At 36.7% G+C, this 19,474-nt stretch overlaps 1 protein-coding gene across 1 annotated transcript in view; it reads left to right on the top strand.

The window, feature by feature from the left end:
* The window catches only part of LOC106078514 (neuromedin-U receptor 2-like), a 248,432-nt gene that overhangs the window by 107,802 nt on the left and 121,156 nt on the right, over window positions 1-19,474 (top strand). Inside the window, exon 3 of the mRNA XM_056033435.1 lies at window positions 1,961-3,335. Coding sequence (XP_055889410.1) covers window positions 3,050-3,335 — 286 coding nt within the window. The 5' untranslated portion in view covers window positions 1,961-3,049. The remainder of the gene's footprint in view (window positions 1-1,960; window positions 3,336-19,474) is intronic.

The following is a 19,474-nucleotide window of genomic DNA, read 5'->3' as shown; positions in this document are numbered from 1 at the left end:
CTTTCAGGAGCCAAGAAAAGAGAGACTTATGAGTAGAACTTTCAGGAGCCAAGAAAGGAGAGACTTATGAGTAGAACTTTCAGGAGCCAAGAAAAGAGAGACTTATGAGTAGAACTTTCAGAAGCCAAGAAAAGAGAGACTTATGAGTAGAACTTTCAGGAGCCAAGAAAAGAGAGACTTATGAGTAGAACTTTCAGGAGCCAAGAAAAGAGAGACTTATGAGTAGAACTTTCAGGAGCCAAGAAAAGAGAGACTTATGAGTAGAACTTTCAGGAGCCAAGAAAAGAGAGACATGTGAGAAGAAAGGACAGAACTTTGAGGAGTAATTCGTCCTAGCATTCGGGATAAGAAAAATCATTTGCGTCTCTCTTAGTATTTTTAAGAGTATAATTTTGTATTTTTTTACATCACCTCTAATCAACTCTAAACTTCGTGTAACCTGGAACCTTCTGGGTGTGTGAAGCCTGGACACGGATCTCGAAAAAAGCTCTAAACTTTTTCCTAGAAATTTTACAGCTGCTGCATATCGTTGGGAAAATAGTTACTAGGGCGTTGGCCACAATGGAAAAATTCTAGTTAGACCGTTTTAATTTTTCAACGTAAACATAAAAATGACATTCAGACTTCCATCTGTAGAAAATTTTACAATTGATTTCCCCAAGAAATATTTAATCCAACGGCCAATAATAGAATATGCATCCTCTGTTTGGGACCCCTCAACTCAAGAAAACATTAAGAAACTGGAACAGACACAAAATAGAGCAGTGAGATTCATAACAAACGAATATTCATATTTGACTAGAGTAACACCTTTAGTAAAATCACTAAATTTAGAAAGCCTTCAGGACAGAAGACTCAATAGTAAAGTAGCTATCATACATAAAACACTGAAACCATTATCTTTAAATACAAAAGAAAATCTAATAAAATACTTAGAAAGACACAAAAATAGACAGATTTCTCGTTCCATATGCTAGGACAAATTTGTACAAATATTCCTTCTTCCCTAGTGCTATTAGAGCCAGGAAAACCAGTGACTTAGCAGAGGTTAATATGCATGACTAGATGCATGCGCGTATGACGTAATCATCTTCTTTTTTTAAGTAACGTCTGTATTATATAAGATAAGATAAGACACGATAAAAAGACACTAGAAACAATAACAACAACAACAAGAACAACACTTTTTTTTCAAACGACAATACCTTCTTTATATAACTTGTTGTTTTTCTCTTTAAAATGTATGAATATTAGATTCAAAACAATGGAACTATTTTTTTACGCGCCCCTTCCCACCTCTTCTCCCCGAGAAAGAATCCTGGTTCGGCGAATGTCTAGATCTAGTTCACATTATAATATTCCAACGATAAGCCTTTAGATCTAGACTTAGAAGACAATGTGCAAAATGTTCATGAACATTCATTTAGTAAACTCTTGTCAGAAAATCCTTCATTCAGAAATTCTCGAAAGCGATAATCATTTCAAGAAGGCGTTAGTCTTTTTCAAAACCGATGTTGTACATAGACCTAGACCTAGATCTATAACCAAATTTAAATTTATTTCATTTTTTACTTAAAAAAAGATAACGGTTAACTAGAACTTTCCCAGAGTGGCCAACGAGCTAGTTATATTTTTTTTTACAGAGATATAGATCAACGATAAATTTCTAGAAAAATCGTTAGAGACGTTTTTTAATTCAGCGTCCAGGTTCCGCCCTCCATGAAGTTATAACTTAAATAGAGGTATTGTTAGTCATAGACACACTTATTTGAAAGCAGATTTGGGACTGAAAGACCAATTGCAGCTAAATTTAATTTCTTGATTCATATTCATATTATAAGTTTTTTTTTTTTTCAAATATAAAATATTTATTCATTTGAATTGATAATTCAGCCTAGGTTAATAACAACAAATATCTTTTTTTCTAATAAAGAAATTTTTCGGTCAAATCTATTTTCAGATATCTTGCTAAGTAAAGAGCCTTCAGGTCAATGAGATCAACTGGAAGTATAGATGAAATTAAGACTTGATCACTAGCTACATAGAAGTTCTGCTGATGACGTTTGAGAAGAAATTATTTACATAAAACTTTGATGTAGACATTGTACATTACTTAGAACCAAACCCTTAGTTTTCTCATCTCAATATATATAGTCTGTGTATCTGTAGAACAAGACGTCTATATGTATATATAAGCTCTTTATTGTTACACAAAATATTCCAAAAATGGCTGGATTTATTTCAACGAAGGACTCAGCAACGGACATACAAGTGAGCTTATTTCTACACATTAATTTGGATTAAAGAGTTTTAATGTCAAGAACCATGGTCAACCAATGGACTATGTATAAATTTCGTCAGAACTTGAGTGATACCGTTGTGATTATAAATATCGTATTTATGTGCACTGTGTTTTCTTACTAGCCTAGCTATGTCTGTTACTTAAGTCTTTGAACAAACAACTGGATTACTGAGCAAGTGTTTTAGTAGTGATTTTGTAAAGCTTGAGTTCCAACCATGCGTCCATCTAGGTGACTCCTTTCATTAGTTTAGGTGACCATTTAGTTGACCCCTTGAACCCATCTAGTTGACCCCGTGCATCCATCAAGGCACACCTTGCATCCCTGTTGTTGACCCCTTGCAACCATCTAGTTGATCCATTGCATCCATCTTGTTGACCCCTTGAATCTATTAGTTGAAAGCTTGAATCAATCTAGCTGGCTCTTTGCATACGTCAAGGTGACCCTTGCATCAATCTAGCTGGCTCTTTGCATACGTCAAGGTGACCCTTGCATCAATCTAGCTGGCTCTTTGCATACGTCAAGGTGACCCTTGCATCAATCTAGCTGGCTCTTTGCATACGTCAAGGTGACCCTTCCATCCACCTAGTTGGCTCTTTGCATACGTCAAGGTGACCTTTGCATCCAACTAGTTGTCTCTTTGCATACGTCAAGGTGACCTTTGCATCCACCTAGTTGGCTCTTTGCATCAAATAGACCACCTTGCATCGATCAAAGACATCTCCTTGCATCCATCTAGTTCATTCCTAATGGATACATCAGTTCCGAACCTCTTCTTCCCAAACACGACACTGGATATCTACCAGAATGCCACCACGGATATTAACCAGCTGCTGGTGGAAACACTGGGCCAGAAGAGAAAGGATATCGTCTCGGCCGTGGCCCTGACCTTCGTCTATTCGATCATCTTCCTATCCGGAATGGTGGGCAACATCTGCACGTGCCTGGTCATCGCGAGGTCACACTCCATGCAGACGACCACCAACTATTACCTGTTCAGCCTCGCAGTCTCAGATTTATTGCTCATTTTTTTCGGTAAGTAAAATTTTATTTTTTTTAGTTTAAGTAAACACTTTTTTTCAGGGCAAAAAGTAAACTTTTTTCAGGGCCAAAAGTAAACTTTCCAAGTGAACTTTCTTTTTGAACTTAGAGTGAATTTGTAGTATATGCGTTAAGTAAACTTTCCTTCTAATCTATGGTTCATGTATTTTTTTTTCTGGGAAAAAAAACAAACAACTTTCTTTCTGGACTAAAAGTACATTTTCTTTCTATTCTATAAATTGTTTTTTCTTTAATCCCTGAGGTTAAAGTAAACTTTCTTTCTCGGCTTAAAGTAATCTTTCTTTTTGGGTTAAAAGTAGTCTGTTTCTCAGAGTTTTAAAGTAATCTTTCGTTCTGAGATTAAATTAAACTCTCTCTTTCTATACCCAACTTGAGCTTCGTTAATTAAACGTATGTTTGAAATATTTGATTCTGTATCGGTTGTCCTTGTTATGTTTACATGTGCTTGTAACTCGTCCGTAAGAATGTGTTCATGGTTGTTGTGTAGTCATTCAGTGTAGTAAAGCCATTCTTCGAGTCTTCGACTCTGATATTATACACATAACAACGTAATTAACAATTCTTTACGAAGCTAAAAAGACATTAATATTAAAGATATAATTAAGTTTTCATTGCAAGATTCAAGAGAATTATACTACCTGGTTTAAACTAAACTTTCCTTCTGAGCTTAGATTTTTAAAAAGTTCTTTCTAAACATCTTGTTTACCACTTTAACACAACATTACTGAATATTTTGTCACACAGACACATTCAGATATATAACACATCCTTCTCCATCTTCAATGCTATCACACACAGCGTAAATAAAGTTTTTTATATACCATATGCTAAGTATACACAACTTACACAAGTCTTATAAAATGGGTAGCAGAAAAGTTGTCAATATTGTAGATTTCATTTTCCATCTTCTCGCCAATCCCAAAACATCAAAACATATCTATAAATGAAGGCATAGAATTGGTAAGTAATGTAGAGTACACAATACCCCTAGTGACAACGGAAGCAAATGTGGTAACATTATCTGGCCAGCGACCAGTATTTTGTCATGTCCCAATCGTTCTGGGATTTTTAGATTATAATCCAATAAGTCGAGTCCCACTAGGGTGTTAGTGTTTTTAGAATGAAATCTCTAAACTGCTTTATCTCGAGACAGTCCAACAAAACTTTACTAACCTATAGCAGATGAAATATCTCTATTACTATTGAACTAGAATAAAGATTGAACTAGCTTGCTTTTTTTAAAGAATAAGAAGTCTTCTATTGACAATACACACAATAGACACAGATTTAAATTTGAATGTTGATGTATGTTGAAACGGTAGTGATCTTGAATGATTCCGTTGGCCTATTTCAGTCATAGAACGACTATGGCTCATCTCGCAGAACACCCCCTTCGTGTGACTGTAGATCTCCACCCTCGAAAGACATTCCTGTCCATATGTATCGCAGGCTAAGGCGGCACTCGCTTTGGTTCTAGAGAAGCCAGCCATTTTTCGTTTACAACGCCCTTCTTCCTATGCTTTCTCGCTGTCCACATACCGGAGGTGAGGACGACCAGCTTTTCTTGAGCCAGTCGCGAGATGACCATACAGGATGACCTTCAGTATACGATCCTTCTCCATCCGGCTGACATGACCAAGCTGGCGCAGGTGGTGTTATCTGAGGACTGCAAACATGATGGAAAGATCTCTGCGAGCAAGCATCTTTCTTGCCAACTGATCTTCCAGATCCCTTGTAGGCAGCGAAATCTGAAATGAATTTCGTTTGCTCTCTTGCCTTGCATAGGTAGTCCACGACTGACTGCCGCACAGTAGTGTGCTCAAAACACATACCTCCATTTTGGTCACTCCAATTGATGATTTAAAAGATAGAAGTGGGAGGGATCACAATGGTGGGGATTATAATTATAAATTCTTAATTAATCTCTTTCTGAGTAAAGATAAAATGAGAATCCAATCATCTTATTGACTGCTGATGGTTATCTAGCCTTTTGTTTTAATCAATGACTTAAGCTCTTCTAAGTGGTTGGTTTCTCTGATTCAGGTAACCTATTCCATTCTCTAACGGCACTAAAGAAGAAGGAGCAGTTGTACGTATTTGTTCTAGCATATGGAACAAGAAATGTGCCTTTATCCTTGTGTCTTTCTGAGTATTTTATGAGGTTTTGTTTTTCTAGTTGTAAATTATGATTTAGTTGTTTTTTTTTATGTATTATAGCTACTTTACTGTTTATTCTTACGTCCTCAAGTGTCTCTAAGTTTAGTGACTTTACTAATGATGCCACTCTAATTAAATTCGTTTGTTATACATCTCACTGCTCTCTGTCTGACCGCCTCGCAAGATGAAACGAGCTCGGATGGTCTGGCGCTTCTCCGTGCTAGTGATAAAAGCCTCTATAGATATGACACTTGAATAGAAAAATATAGACATAGCCCAGAGGGTAAGTTGGCAAACGTGGCCTGACTTAGGAAAGTCAATGTGATAAATGAAGCAGAAGTGTCCGATGAAAATGGTCTGGACTCTGGTCACTCATTTTTTTATGACACTTATTATGGCAAAAATAAATTAATTAATTTCTGCCTAATTTGATGAGGTCGATTATTTTTGCTCAGCTCACGGATCGTCACACCAATGCAAACACATATACTCACCTCACACATACGCACACACACTATATGACATGCAGCACAAGAGCGACAATTATTATCACCTGAAGTTAACCACATCTCACATCAGCGTGATCTAGGGATGTATTTGGTGGGAAACTGTAACACAAAATAATAATAATAATAATTATAACGCTTTGGCTTTTAATTTTTTAAAGTGTGATGAATGCATCGAACGATACGAGATTACTCGTTATTCAGTAAAAATAAATATATAATTAGTTAACCCGCAAGGTAGCATATGCCTCTATTTAGTGACGGGAGACACTTCCTGAAAGACACAGTTGTCCAAATGGGGTGCGTTTGGGTAAACGACTGTGTGAGCATGCCTGGAGAGTAAGGAAGGCGCGGTTGCGGGCGGGAGGAAGTTGGAAGAGGGTTAGAGAGGCGGCGTGCGTGCTTGGAGTCCCGCATGGTTGAGCGACATATTTAAATATATATACCGAGAAGATTACTTGTTCTCCCCCCCCCCTCTTTTTTTTCTGAGCCGCGCTCTCTGTCGTTGCGAAATTTACTTGAAAGTTACGTTGGGTAACTCTAGTCCGACTTGCAGAAATACAAGACTTTTTCATCGAGGTGCCCCGCATGGCTGGGAAACGTAGAGAATTCTATATATAGATGTGATGTGAAAAATAGTATTTAGCGTTTAAACAATGGTTAAAGCGTGTACTATGTAGGCCGTTGAAGTGACCAAACTAGGGAAAGGAGTTAATATAATTATATTTTATGTGACAAAGGTTTTGAATAGTTAATACATCCTGGCATTCTTCGAAGTTAAATCTGAAGACCTAATATCGTTATGTATTCCAGGGATTTCAAATTCGCGATCAGGATAGTCAATGTCTGCTAACGGGACTTACCGGACGTTTGAAACGATCTTCAGTTGCATAGGTCAAGATGCAGAGGGTCATCAGAGGTCAGCTTGCATTGGTCAAGATGCAGAGGGTCATTAGAGGTCAGCTTGCATAGGTCAGGATGCAGAGGGTCATCAGAGGTCAGCTTGCATAGGTCGTAATAAGTCTGGCTTGAGCCGGAGAGATGCTGTTTTATTGACTGGAACACCGCTCACTCACACACACTTATACAAACACACACAACACACAGACTTACAGAAACACGCACACACAATTATCTATACTCCTGCGCACTCAACCAAATTTGTTTTGTACCAATTCATTGTCAATGTCATCTTGGCCAATTTAGCTGGCAAAAATGTGGTAACAATTAAACGAATAATAAACTAGCAAAGTAAAATAAAAATATTTCAAAAACAAAATAAAGCCTATGTAAGGGAAAAAACAGCACAATTACGTCCATCTATCAATACTACAAGATTTATCTTTTTTTTTTTTCTAAATAAAACAAATTATTATTAAACTATCACTAATTGATTAACTAATTGGTTAATTGATTCATGTTTTGTCTTTGACAATGAATAATTGTGAAAAGTTTGAATTAGATCCGAGAATATGTGAGCAATAACATGTTCAAGATTTGTACCAGACAGACAGACGGACAAACAGACAGACAGAGTACAATGTAGGCTTTGTAATTGTAAAAAATAAACGTTTTTTTTTTTGTTTTAGTGGATTCTTAGAACTTGTAAAGTCGACTAGGATTATTTATGATTAAAATTTTATCCTTTTAGACCGCACACATCTAGAATCTTTAAACTCTCTAAAGAAACAAAGTCTCCATGCCATTTTCTTGATTGAGCTTTTTGTCCAAAAAAAAAAAAAAAAAAGAAGTTGACTTTAACTCATTCTACACTATAGATCACATGTTCTGAAATGGTATTGTTGGATCCCAATTTCACCCATTACGTATTAACAAATCTAATTCCACCCGCACTTCATTTTGGGGGGGGGGGGGGGGCTCTAATCTCATTCGTATCGTGCAGTCTTGAGTCCGAGTTTAGAAAGAAACTTAATCTTTTTTTTTTCCAGTGGGTTGACCTTATTCAGTCGTTGCGACTGTGGCTTATTTTTTGTAGAACATGATAAGGGAGATGAAAACCAGTTCCTGATTTTTCCTCAGGGTTGTCTCTCAAAACCTTTCCCTTGTTTGCAGCAGAGGTTTGAATTTCTAGGGTAGCCAACAAAGGCTAATGAGCTCATCCCGCCTGAAGCTTACTGATTTAGGCGCCATTTGTTCGCTATTGCCCCTTTTCCTTTCAGTGGACTCAATATCTGAACCACACATGAATGCCAGGAGTTGGACTGGTTTTCACAGACTATATGAGACGCATGCCCTTGGATGCACTTTTTAGGTAAAGGTACTCTTAAAACCATTACACTTCCGGCGTTAAAAAAATTGCATGTAAAAATGTTAAACAGAAGATCATTTTCTTCTTCTGCTTACCATTACTGGCATTACCTTTACTTATCACTTAGTCTGTTGGGGCACCACGTAAGATTTGTCGACCGTCTTTCTCCATTTCTTAAGTTAAAACCTCTTTCAATGGCAGGCTCGTTCATTCTTTATGTTGTCTTCCCATAACTTTCTCTGTTAGCCTCTTCTTTTTTTTTCCCTGGTACTGTTCCTTGAAGAAAGGTCCTTGCGAGCTTGTAATATGGCCATAGATTTTTAGCTAACACTTTTTTAGGATTGTTAGCAGGTCATCATGGGGTCCAATCGCTGCAGTAAGCCTGTCTCTAATTTCATAGTGTGTTATGCGGTCTTTGAATGTGATACCTAGGATCCTTCTGTAGCATCTCAATTCCATTAATAAGGTCCACCTCTCTAGCTCTGCAGTCAGCGTCCATGACTCACAAACTTAAAGAAAACCTGAATTAGGACAACTTTTATGTAAACGGGCAGTGGTTGAGAGGCAGAGACCGTTCAAAACCCAAATAGCTTTGTTTTTCTGAGCGCCCATCATGCAAGCCTTCTATTTCTACAGATCCACAAATCAGATTGGACCGTAGCGCACTGCTTAGACGTAAAGTTGCGCTCTACTAACCTACTTGGACTTAGATCCTTCCGCTGGGCGCAAAGGGCAATAAGCTCTTTACACATAGATCTAACATAGGCGACTTCCACAGCCTCTTATAAGTTTGTACCCACGGATTTTAAGTTTTCTAAGAAGAGGCGACGCCTAGTTAGACAGAGACGGCATTGTCTTCACTTTCCTCTTCTAGGCTTCTCGTTCTTAGAATAGTTCAGACAAAATAGTTCAGTCAAAATAGTTCAGTCAAAATAGTTCAGTCAAAATAGTTCAGTCAAAATAGTTCAGACCAAAGAGTTTATAGAGAATAGTTCAGTCAAAATAGTTTAGACTAAATAGTTCAGATAGGTCAGACCAAATAGTTCAGACAGTTCAGACCGAATAGTTCAGACCAAATAGTTCAGACCAAATAGTTCAGACTAAATATAAATAGTTCAGATTAAATAGTTCAGACTAAATAGTTCAGACCAAATAGTTCAGACCAAATAGTTCAGACTAAATAGTTCAGACCAAATAGTTCAGACCACATAGTTCAGACCACATAGTTCAGACCACATAGTTCAGACAAAATAGTTCAGACCAAATAGTTGAGACTAAATAGTTCAGACCAAATAGTTCAGACCAAATAGTTCAGATAGGTCAGACCAAATAGATCAGATAGGTCAGACCAAATAGTTCAGACCAAATAGTTCAGACCAAATAGTTCAGATAGGTCAGACCAAATAGTTCAGATAGGTCAGACCAAATAGTTCAGATAGGTCAGACCAAATAGTTCAGATAGGTCAGACCAAATAGTTCAGACCAAATAGTTCAGATAGGTCAGACCAAATAGTTCAGACCAAATAGTTCATGCTAAATACAAATAGTTCAGATTAAATAGTTCAGATTAAATAGTTCAGATTAAATAGTTCAGACCAAATAGTTCAGACCAAATAGTTCAGACTAAATATAAATAGTTCAGACTAAATAGTTCAGACCAAATAGTTCAGACCACATAGTTCATACCACATAGTTCAGACCACATAGTTCAGACCAAATAGTTCAGACTAAATATAAATAGTTCAGACTAAATAGTTCAGACCACATAGTTCAGACCAAATAGTTCAGACCAAACCAATCTTATCAAGCTAGATAATTCATTGGTCACGATCTCTTTCCGTCTCACCCCTCCTCCTTTTCCTATTTTTCAACTTCATTTTATGACAAGTTTGTCTTAAAAACAAAATAATCAAAAAGTCACCGCCATAAAAATTCTGAAATAAAACTCCTCATTTTTTTTTTCTTCAAATTTTCTATCAAGTAGAAAGAAATAGGTTTTATTTATCCCTACTGTCACCCGATAAAATGTCATTTGTCTATGGTACGACCAGAAAGTTTTCATTCAAAACAGATAAAACCTCGCACTTCAATGTCCTTGAAGGTATTTCTACCGGAATAAATGTTAAACACCACCTACGTACATTTCATGACTAAAAGACGGCCTTCTATTAATGGCTACTTACTGAAATATGAGATGACTGTCGTAGCGAACCAAACCCCAGACGACCAGAAACCTATCACGACAACTCATCAGAAGTAATTGAAGAAATTACTTTGATGTCGCTTCACAGCAGAAGTAGCCTCTTTTTGAACTTTTCTCAGGAATTTTTTTTTTAAAGTTAAGTTTTATGAGTTACTTCCCTTTGTTCGAATCGATCCTTTAAATAGCAATCTTTATTTTCCGTCTGTATCTGGGTTAGGGTCATGAAAGTAAATCTATACATAAGCTAATGTATTACAAATATGGTGCTAAATATGTTAGTCAACGCTGCGTTTTCATTGTCAAGTAAAATCCGGTGATTTTTCGTTCTATTACCCAATTGGTTAGGCCAATAATAGAATATGCATCCTCTGTTTGGGACCCCTCAACCCAAGAAAACATTAAGAAACTGGAACAGCCACAAAATTGAGCAGTGAGATTCATAAGAAACGAATATTCACATTTGACTAGAGTAACACCTTTAGTAAAATCACTACATTTAGAAAGCCTACAGGACAGAAGACTCAAAAGTAAAGTAGCAACTATACATAAAACACTGAACCATAATCTTCAAATACAAAAACAAAATCTAATAGAATACTCAGAAAAATACAAAGGCATATTGCACATGACAAATTTGTACAATTGCTCCTTCTTCCCTAGTGCTATTAGAGCATGGAATGGGTTGCCTGAGCTAGCCAGGAAAACCAGTGACTTGGCAGAATTTAAGTCATTGGTTAATACTCGTAGGACGCATTCATCTTCTTTTTTGAAGTAACGTCTGTATTATATAAGATAAGATAGGATAAAAACACGAAGATAGGCTCAAATATTAAGATCACAAGAATACATATCCAACATTAATTGATGAGTATCATACCGGCTTAACTGTCTTGATAAAAAAGGTTGTTTTTTTTAAATTAATTTTGGAAAAAATCTTTATCCGAATATTTATTGATGGGCTTTGCTCAATATATCTACCTCGCTTGACTAAGCTGTATAGTCATTGTACTGCCTACTTTATCCCAAGGTTGAAATCAACAAGGGATAAAAAAAAAAAGGGAGGATTTTAGGAATACCCTATTTGTTTGGAAGGAAGACTCAGAAGATGAAGGGATGGAGGGGGGGGGGCGTTGGCTATTCAATCTGGACGACACTGTCTGAAGGTAAATTCCATTACGTCTTTGTATAAATATGTAAATAAAAATATGAATCTCCTCTCTCAGTAGCTCGTACTCCCCCTCCCCCACACACACCGAGACACTCGCACTCACTTCTCTCCCTCTTTACACGCTTATCTTCCCTTTTCTTATCGCCCCCCCCCCCCAACACCCTTTTTAGTTCCTTCTCAGTTCTCTCTCTTTATTAGGCAGTATTCACTCTGTCTCTTGTGTCCGACGAGGAGCAGACAGGAGAAGAATAAAAGGCGCTGGGGGGAAAATGGGGGTCGGCCTGGCCATGGCGTGATAGGGAGGACATAGGCGGCTTGGTCAGGCGCGATTAAGTTACCTTATTTGGGTTAGGTCGTCTTGTTAGGTCACTCGAAGTGTTCTCCCTTACCCGAAATGAAATTATCACCCCCTGGACTGTTTGGCTGAAGCCTAGATTTGTATACGAAATCACAGCCCAGGCTCTTAAAGTCGCCACATCTCGGTAAGAAAAAGTAAGTCTGGTCGTCTGGTATGCGCTTCGGACTGTAGACACGTCGGCTCGAGTTCAAACCTTGTCCGCAGCCATCAACTTCCGTCCTGTAGGTGGATTGTTTTATGATGTAATAATCTTCTTTTCCGATGGAGCGTACGCAACTTACAACAATCAAATATTTTAAAAAATACATTTAAAAACAATAAAAAGCTTTTATTAATGAGTATCAATTAGTTTGGATCAGTCATGTAATTAAATTTGGAATAGATATAGAACAACAACAATAGTTCTGTAGGATTAGAAGTATATTTTTACCATTTGTTTTTGTTTAACGCAATTTCCTGCTTTTAGCTCTCTCGATATACTATGATCCTATTGCTTGTCTGGACCAGTTAGAAAGGGAGAGAAAGAACGGAGTATTTGGGTGATCGCTTTTTAAGAGTTTTTTTTTTTTTTTTTTAAAGTACGACCTGATTTCGAACTTGTGAGCTAAAGCCTTCTCAGACTTCTCGAGCCAACGCGGTAACCACTCTGCTAGCGAAGAGTTTATGAACATGAAAGATAGTACAGTTATCTATTGTTTCTATTTTATGTTTGTGTTCACTAAGCCTCAGATGGCATTCTAATATAGAGGGCAGGGGCGGACTGGCTATATGGGCATTTGGGCAAATGCCCGGTGGGCCGGTACTCAAATGGGCCTAAAGGGCCTCTTGAATGCCACTACAGCACGCATTAAATTGTTAAAGGTTTAATAATGTTATCATATATAAGGGGCTATATGGGCATCATGTTAAAAACATCTTTTACAGACTACAGTATAAATAATACTAACTTAATCTAACACATTTTCAAAAATAATATAGTAGCCTACATCCGTAGACAGTGCTATTAGTTGGCTTCATCTTTTTAGGGCCTACAAACAAAGCGATTAAAAAGCAACATATGGCCTATATTTCTTATAAAGATATAGAGCATGCATACAGTTATCGATACATTATAAAAAAATAACATAATGATTTTAAGAACAGATAGGACTATAATTGGAGGCCCCTCATATGATATACAATTTATAGGCTGTACTGTACAGAAATGCCCGGGCCTATTTTGACATCCAGTCCGGCCCTGATAGAGGGGACTAATTCAGCTTATACCACCACTTCAATCAATTACTATTTCTTTCCCTTGTTTGATATCAAACAAAATAATTAATTACCAATAATTAATTAACACATTTTTTTTATTGTTGTGTTGTCAGGTAAAAGAAGTAATTGTGCAAACATTTAAGCTTGATCCAAGATTGGGTGTGGGAGAAATAATGTGTACAAACTTTTGTCCAGACAGACAGAGTGAAATGTTTGAAATAATATTTGTAAAAATGCAACTAGAAATCCTACAAAACAAAAAGGAGTAACAAAGCTAATGTGTGGCATTGTGACTGTTATAGCTTTTATGATTAAAATAACTTTAGCTGGTTGGATGTCAATTCATTTCAACGAAGGACTATCTTACATGAAATGATAATCTAACACATGTGGGTATTAACTGTACTGGGAGGTAAACCCCCCCCCCTGGAGTTGGGTCTTGTTTCAATTTATTATTTATTAAGACACATGTCAGTAGTTATCGCTTAATTCCATACCGCATAACCCGACGATGAATTGTGAGACAGTTGAAAAACACCAATCCTGATACTCCTGCTGTTAAACTAGGACTGCGTTTATTTGCATGTTTCGTTTAATGGCATGTTGTGAGATAACACGCAGCTATTTAACGTAATGTAGTGAACAGAGACACTGAGAAGTGCGATCTCTTCTGGGAGCGTCAATTTCTAGAGAGCGTCTCTTTCTGGGAGCGTCTCTTTCTGGGAGCGTCAATTTCTGGGAGCGTCTCTTTCTGGGAGCGTCAATTTCTGGGAGCATCTCTTTCTGGGAGCATCTCTTTCTGGGAGCGTCTCTTTCTGGGAGCGTCTCTTCTGGGAGCATCTCTTCTGGGAGCGTCTCTTCTGGGAGCGTCTCTTCTGGGAGCATCTCTTTCTTTGAGCATCTCTTCTGGGAGCGTCTCTTCTGGGAGCGTCTCTTTCTGGGAGCGTCTCTTCTGGGAGCATCTCTTTCTGGGAGCGTCTCTTTCTGGGAGCGTCTCTTTCTGGGAGTGTCTCTTCTGGGAGTCTCTTTCTGGGAGCGTCTCTTCTGGGAGCATCTATTTCTGGGAGCGTCTCTTTCTGGGAGCGTCTTTTTCTGGGAGCGTCTGTTTCTGGGAGCATCTTTTTCTGGAAGCGTCTGTTTCTGGGAGCGTCTGTTTCTGTGGGCGTCTCTTTCTGGGAGCATCTGTTTCTGGGAGCGTCTCTTCTGGGAGCATCTCTTTTTGGGAGCGTCTCTTTCTGGGAGCGTCTGTTTCTGGGAGCGTCTCTTTCTGGGAGCGTCTATTTCTGGGAGCGTCTCTTAATATCAAGTTTAACATTTTCAAAGCTAGTAGAAACAAACGCGTGATTTATTGGTAAGTGCTAAGCCTAAAATTAAACGAATCAAACATACACGTCTCAAAATAAAATACCTTCTCCTTTGAAATAAAAAAATATATAAATCTAAAAAAATCAACGAATGAAATCTGTACATCTCAAAATAAAAGTCCTTTTTTTTATTTAAATAAAATGTTAACAATTCTTTACTCAATGTAAACTACATATTATAAGCTTTCTAGTCCAGAGTTGTGGACATAAGATGGCGTTGATGACGTACTCATCAATGTAGTGAGTACACTGTACTAGGTATTAGGGTCCATGATGAGAATCTAACGAACAAACATTTAACATGGATGGACTTGGTGTAGAGACATGAACTACGAGATGTGTTTACATATATATATATATAGATAGATAGATAGATAGATAGATAGATAGATAGATAGATAGATAGATAGATAGATAGATAGATAGATAGATAGATAGATAGATAGATAGATAGATAGATAGATACATAGATAGATAGATAGATACATAGATAGATAGATAGATAGATAGATAGATAGATAGATAGATAGATAGATAGATAGATAGATAGATACATTGATAGATAGATAGATAGATAGATAGATACATAGTTAGATAGATAGATAGATAGATAGATAGATAGATAGATAGATAGATAGATAGACATAGATATATAGATAGATAGATAGACATATAGATAGATAGATAGACATAGATATATATATATAGATAGATAGACATAGATAGATAGATAGATAGATAGATAGATAGATAGATAGATAGAAATAGATAGATAGGTATTTAGATAGATAGATAGGTAGAAACTACGATAGATAGATAGATAGATAGATAGATAGATAGATAGACATTAGATAGATAGATAGATAGATAGATAGATAGATAGATAGATAGATAGATAGATAGATAGAAAGATAGATAGATAGATAGATAGAAATAGATAGATAGGTATTTAGATAGATAGATAGGTAGAAACTACGATAGATAGATAGATAGATAGATAGATAGATAGATAGATAGACATTAGATAGATAGATAGATAGATAGATAGATAGATAGATAGATAGATAGATAGAAAGATAGATAGATAGATAGATAGATAGATAGATAGATAGGTATTTAGATAGATAGATAGATAGATAGATAGATAGATAGAAACTACGATAGATAGATAGATCGATAGAGACAGATAGATAAATAGATAGATAGATAGTTTGATTGATTGATTGATAGATACATAGATAGATAGATAGATAGATAGATAGATAGATAGATAGATAGATAGATAGATAGATACATTGATAGATAGATAGATAGATAGATAGATAGATAGATAGATAGATAGATAGATAGATAGATAGATAGACATAGATATATAGATAGATAGATAGACATATAGATAGATAGATAGACATAGATATATATATATATAGATAGATAGACATAGATAGATAGATAGATAGATAGATAGATAGATAGATAGATAGATAGATAGATAGATAGATAGAAATAGATAGATAGGTATTTAGATAGATAGATAGGTAGAAACTACGATAGATAGATAGATAGATAGATAGATAGATAGATAGATAGACATTAGATAGATAGATAGATAGATAGATAGATAGATAGATAGATAGATAGATAGATAGATAGATAGATAGATAGATAGAAAGATAGATAGATAGATAGATAGATAGATAGATAGATAGATAGATAGATAGATAGGTATTTAAATAGATAGATAGATAGATAGAAACTACGATAGATAGATAGATCGATAGAGACAGATAGATAAATAGATAGATAGATAGTTTGATTGATTGATTGATTGATACATAGATAAATTGATAGATAGAAATTAAGATAGATAGGTAGATAGTTAGTTAGATAGATAGATAGATAGATAGATAGATAGATAGATAGATAGATAGATAGATAGATAGATAGATAGATAGAACCTTTTCTTAAGCCACACAGAGTTTGTCGCATACAATTAGTGAGGACCACACGAGAATGAGACTTCTAAATGACTCCAGGATGGCGTTTTGTTTATCACCAAGACTCACCAGAAACAAACTCTCTCGTGGTCAATCATGTTTGATAAACAGATTGTCCTAGTTGATGTTCAAAAGACAACCATTAAAGACACATCCATCCTGTCTTGTCACTTTGAGTCCATCACCAATGTCCGAGCGCGGACATTGACCAGGAGATAAAGACTAGGCAGCATATGGACGAGTACTTCCGGAATAGGTCACTACAATTAACATACTCACTGTTTTGAGTGTGTGTGTCCTACTTTGAGAGCAAAACCGATGTTGTCCAAGGTCATTCACCTCATAACTCGTTGTCCAAGGTCATTCACCTCATAATTCGGACTCTGTACCGTGAGAAACACTATTTAAAAGTGCTATTGCTTTAAAAAAAATATAAAAAAAAAACACATTTTAATAACTGAAAAATAAGGCAGATGATTTACTTAAAATGTAAGAAGATTGGGTTGAAATGAAAATAGAATGATCCAATCTCTATATATTGTAAATTACACACTATATTAATAGTTCGATGTCATCTGGTGTAGAAATTCTTTCAATTTAAAGTACAGCTTAAAGGGAGACAAGCATAGTCCCTGAAATTTTAAACAAATTATCTCTATGAGCTTAAAAAAAAAATAATTTTTAAATGTATAAATAAAGCATATATTGAGTTAAGGGAGAACACCGTTCTATCTCTTCCTTGTCTCTTAATATTGCAAGGTTCATCTTCCCTTAGTGTTGTACTTTTTTTAATATGTAAAACAAAATAATTAGTTACTACTAATTTAATAACTAAATGTTTTATTTGTTATTCAACTAATACTCACTACTTACTTGGACTTTTGTACTTTCACTTATATCCTCCAGCGCCGTTCGGCGCATTGGGCGGCAAGCTGTCTCCATAATGATCTGTCACTGGCAATGTCTGAAGCCTCTTCCCATCTGGTGTCCACTGTTCTGAGGTCCTCCATGAAGGTGTGTCGCCAGGTGATACGAGGACGTCCCTGTTTGCGCTTTCCTCGTTTTGGCTTCCATGTTATCGCAACTCTTGGTGTGCGTAATTCATTTTGACGTAGAACATGTCCCGCAAACCTCATGCGACGCTCAGTCACAACCTCACTAAGTGTTCGACTCCCAGTTCGGCAAAGGATTTCCTTGTTTGAGATCCGGTCTGTGTAACTGACTCCCAAAATCCGTCTCAGCCATCTCTGTTGAGCCACATTTAGTCTTTTCTCAATTTTGACAGATGACTTCCATGTCTCACATGCATATGTAGCAGTTGGAATGACGATTGTGTTGAGAAGGTGTATTTTTGTCTCGAGTCCAATGGCTTGGCTAGTCCAAATAGGCTGCAGCCTTTGGAAAATGCTCCCTGCCTTTCCTATTCGGCACGCTACATCATGGTAAGCATCTCCATCATTTGTTATGATGCTGCCAAGGTACGTGAACTTGTCCAGCTCTTCAAGCTTTGACTCGCCAAGTCTGACGGGGACACCCTTTGCCTTATATCCCACTCGCATAATTTTAGTCTTATCCAAGTTTATGCGGAGGCCAATTTTGGGTGCCTCTCTGTCTAGGCTCTCCGTCATTTCTTGAATGCATTTATTTGTAGCCCCGAGTAGTGCAACATCATCAGCAAAGTCCAAGTCCGTCAATTGGAGTTGTTCATGCCATGGAATACCAAAGGCAGTCTGGTTCATTGCTCTCCTCATTATGTAGTCGATGGCTAGGAGGAAAAGGAAGGGAGATAAGATGCACCCCTGTCTCACACCTGTCTCGATTGTAAAAAACTCTGTTGTTCCCTCTTCTGTTTTAATGCAGCAACTAGACTGACTGTAAAGGTGTCGTAGGATCTGGACGAATTTTTCTGGTATACCGTATTCTCTAACTATTTTCCATAGTGATTCTCGGTGGACACTATCAAACGCTTTTTTGAAGTCCACGAAACTGATCGTTAGCCGTTGTTGGTACTCAAGACTTTGTTCTATGATATTTCGTAAAACGAAAATCTGCTCTGTACATGATCTGCCTCTTCGGAAACCTGCTTGTTCTTCTCTGAGCCTTTCATCTACAGACTGTTGAAGCCGTCTCAACAAAACAGTGCTGAAAACTTTGCCTGGGACAGAGAGGAGAGTAATGCCCCTCCAGTTGTTACAGTCTGCCAAGTTGCCCTTTTTTGGAAGCTTTACAATCACTCACTACTAGTTACACCCTATTCCTCTGACAATTAACGGCTTTATCTGAATAGAGGGAAATTGGAACAAAAAGCCAAACATATCGAATGAGTTAATGTAAGCTCTTTACAACCTGATTATAACAAATTAAAAATAAAAAATAACATTGCAAGGTATCTGTCTGATTGCATGTGTGATATTTCTGAATTATTTTACAGCGATCTATAAGTTGTTTAATTTCATGAAGTAAAACCGTTGACATCAAGTCCTATGTAAGTTGAGAATCCTAATAAAGAAGTAATATATATGTCCTCTTTTTTAAGATATGATAATTACATTCTATAAGAAGAAATCATAAAAGATTAAAAAAACACAAGACTAACACTAAATATAACTTTATTTCAAAAACAGATTCACTAAAGTAGACTTGACATGTAGCTTGAAACTTACAGACTGAACATTATATTGTCTTCTGTTGTATTTATATGCTCTCTAATATTTTCTTCTCCATTAGACGGTCATCGCAACTCTCGGTAAGCGTAATTCATGCGTAATTCATTTTGTCGGAGAACATGTCCCGCAAACCTCACGTTTTATTGTAAACCTAATTAAAAAATTAG

Source organism: Biomphalaria glabrata, chromosome 6 (genome assembly GCF_947242115.1).
Source record: "Biomphalaria glabrata chromosome 6, xgBioGlab47.1, whole genome shotgun sequence".
NCBI classification, from domain to species: domain Eukaryota; kingdom Metazoa; phylum Mollusca; class Gastropoda; family Planorbidae; genus Biomphalaria; species Biomphalaria glabrata.
This window is presented reverse-complemented; position numbering and strand designations above follow the sequence as displayed.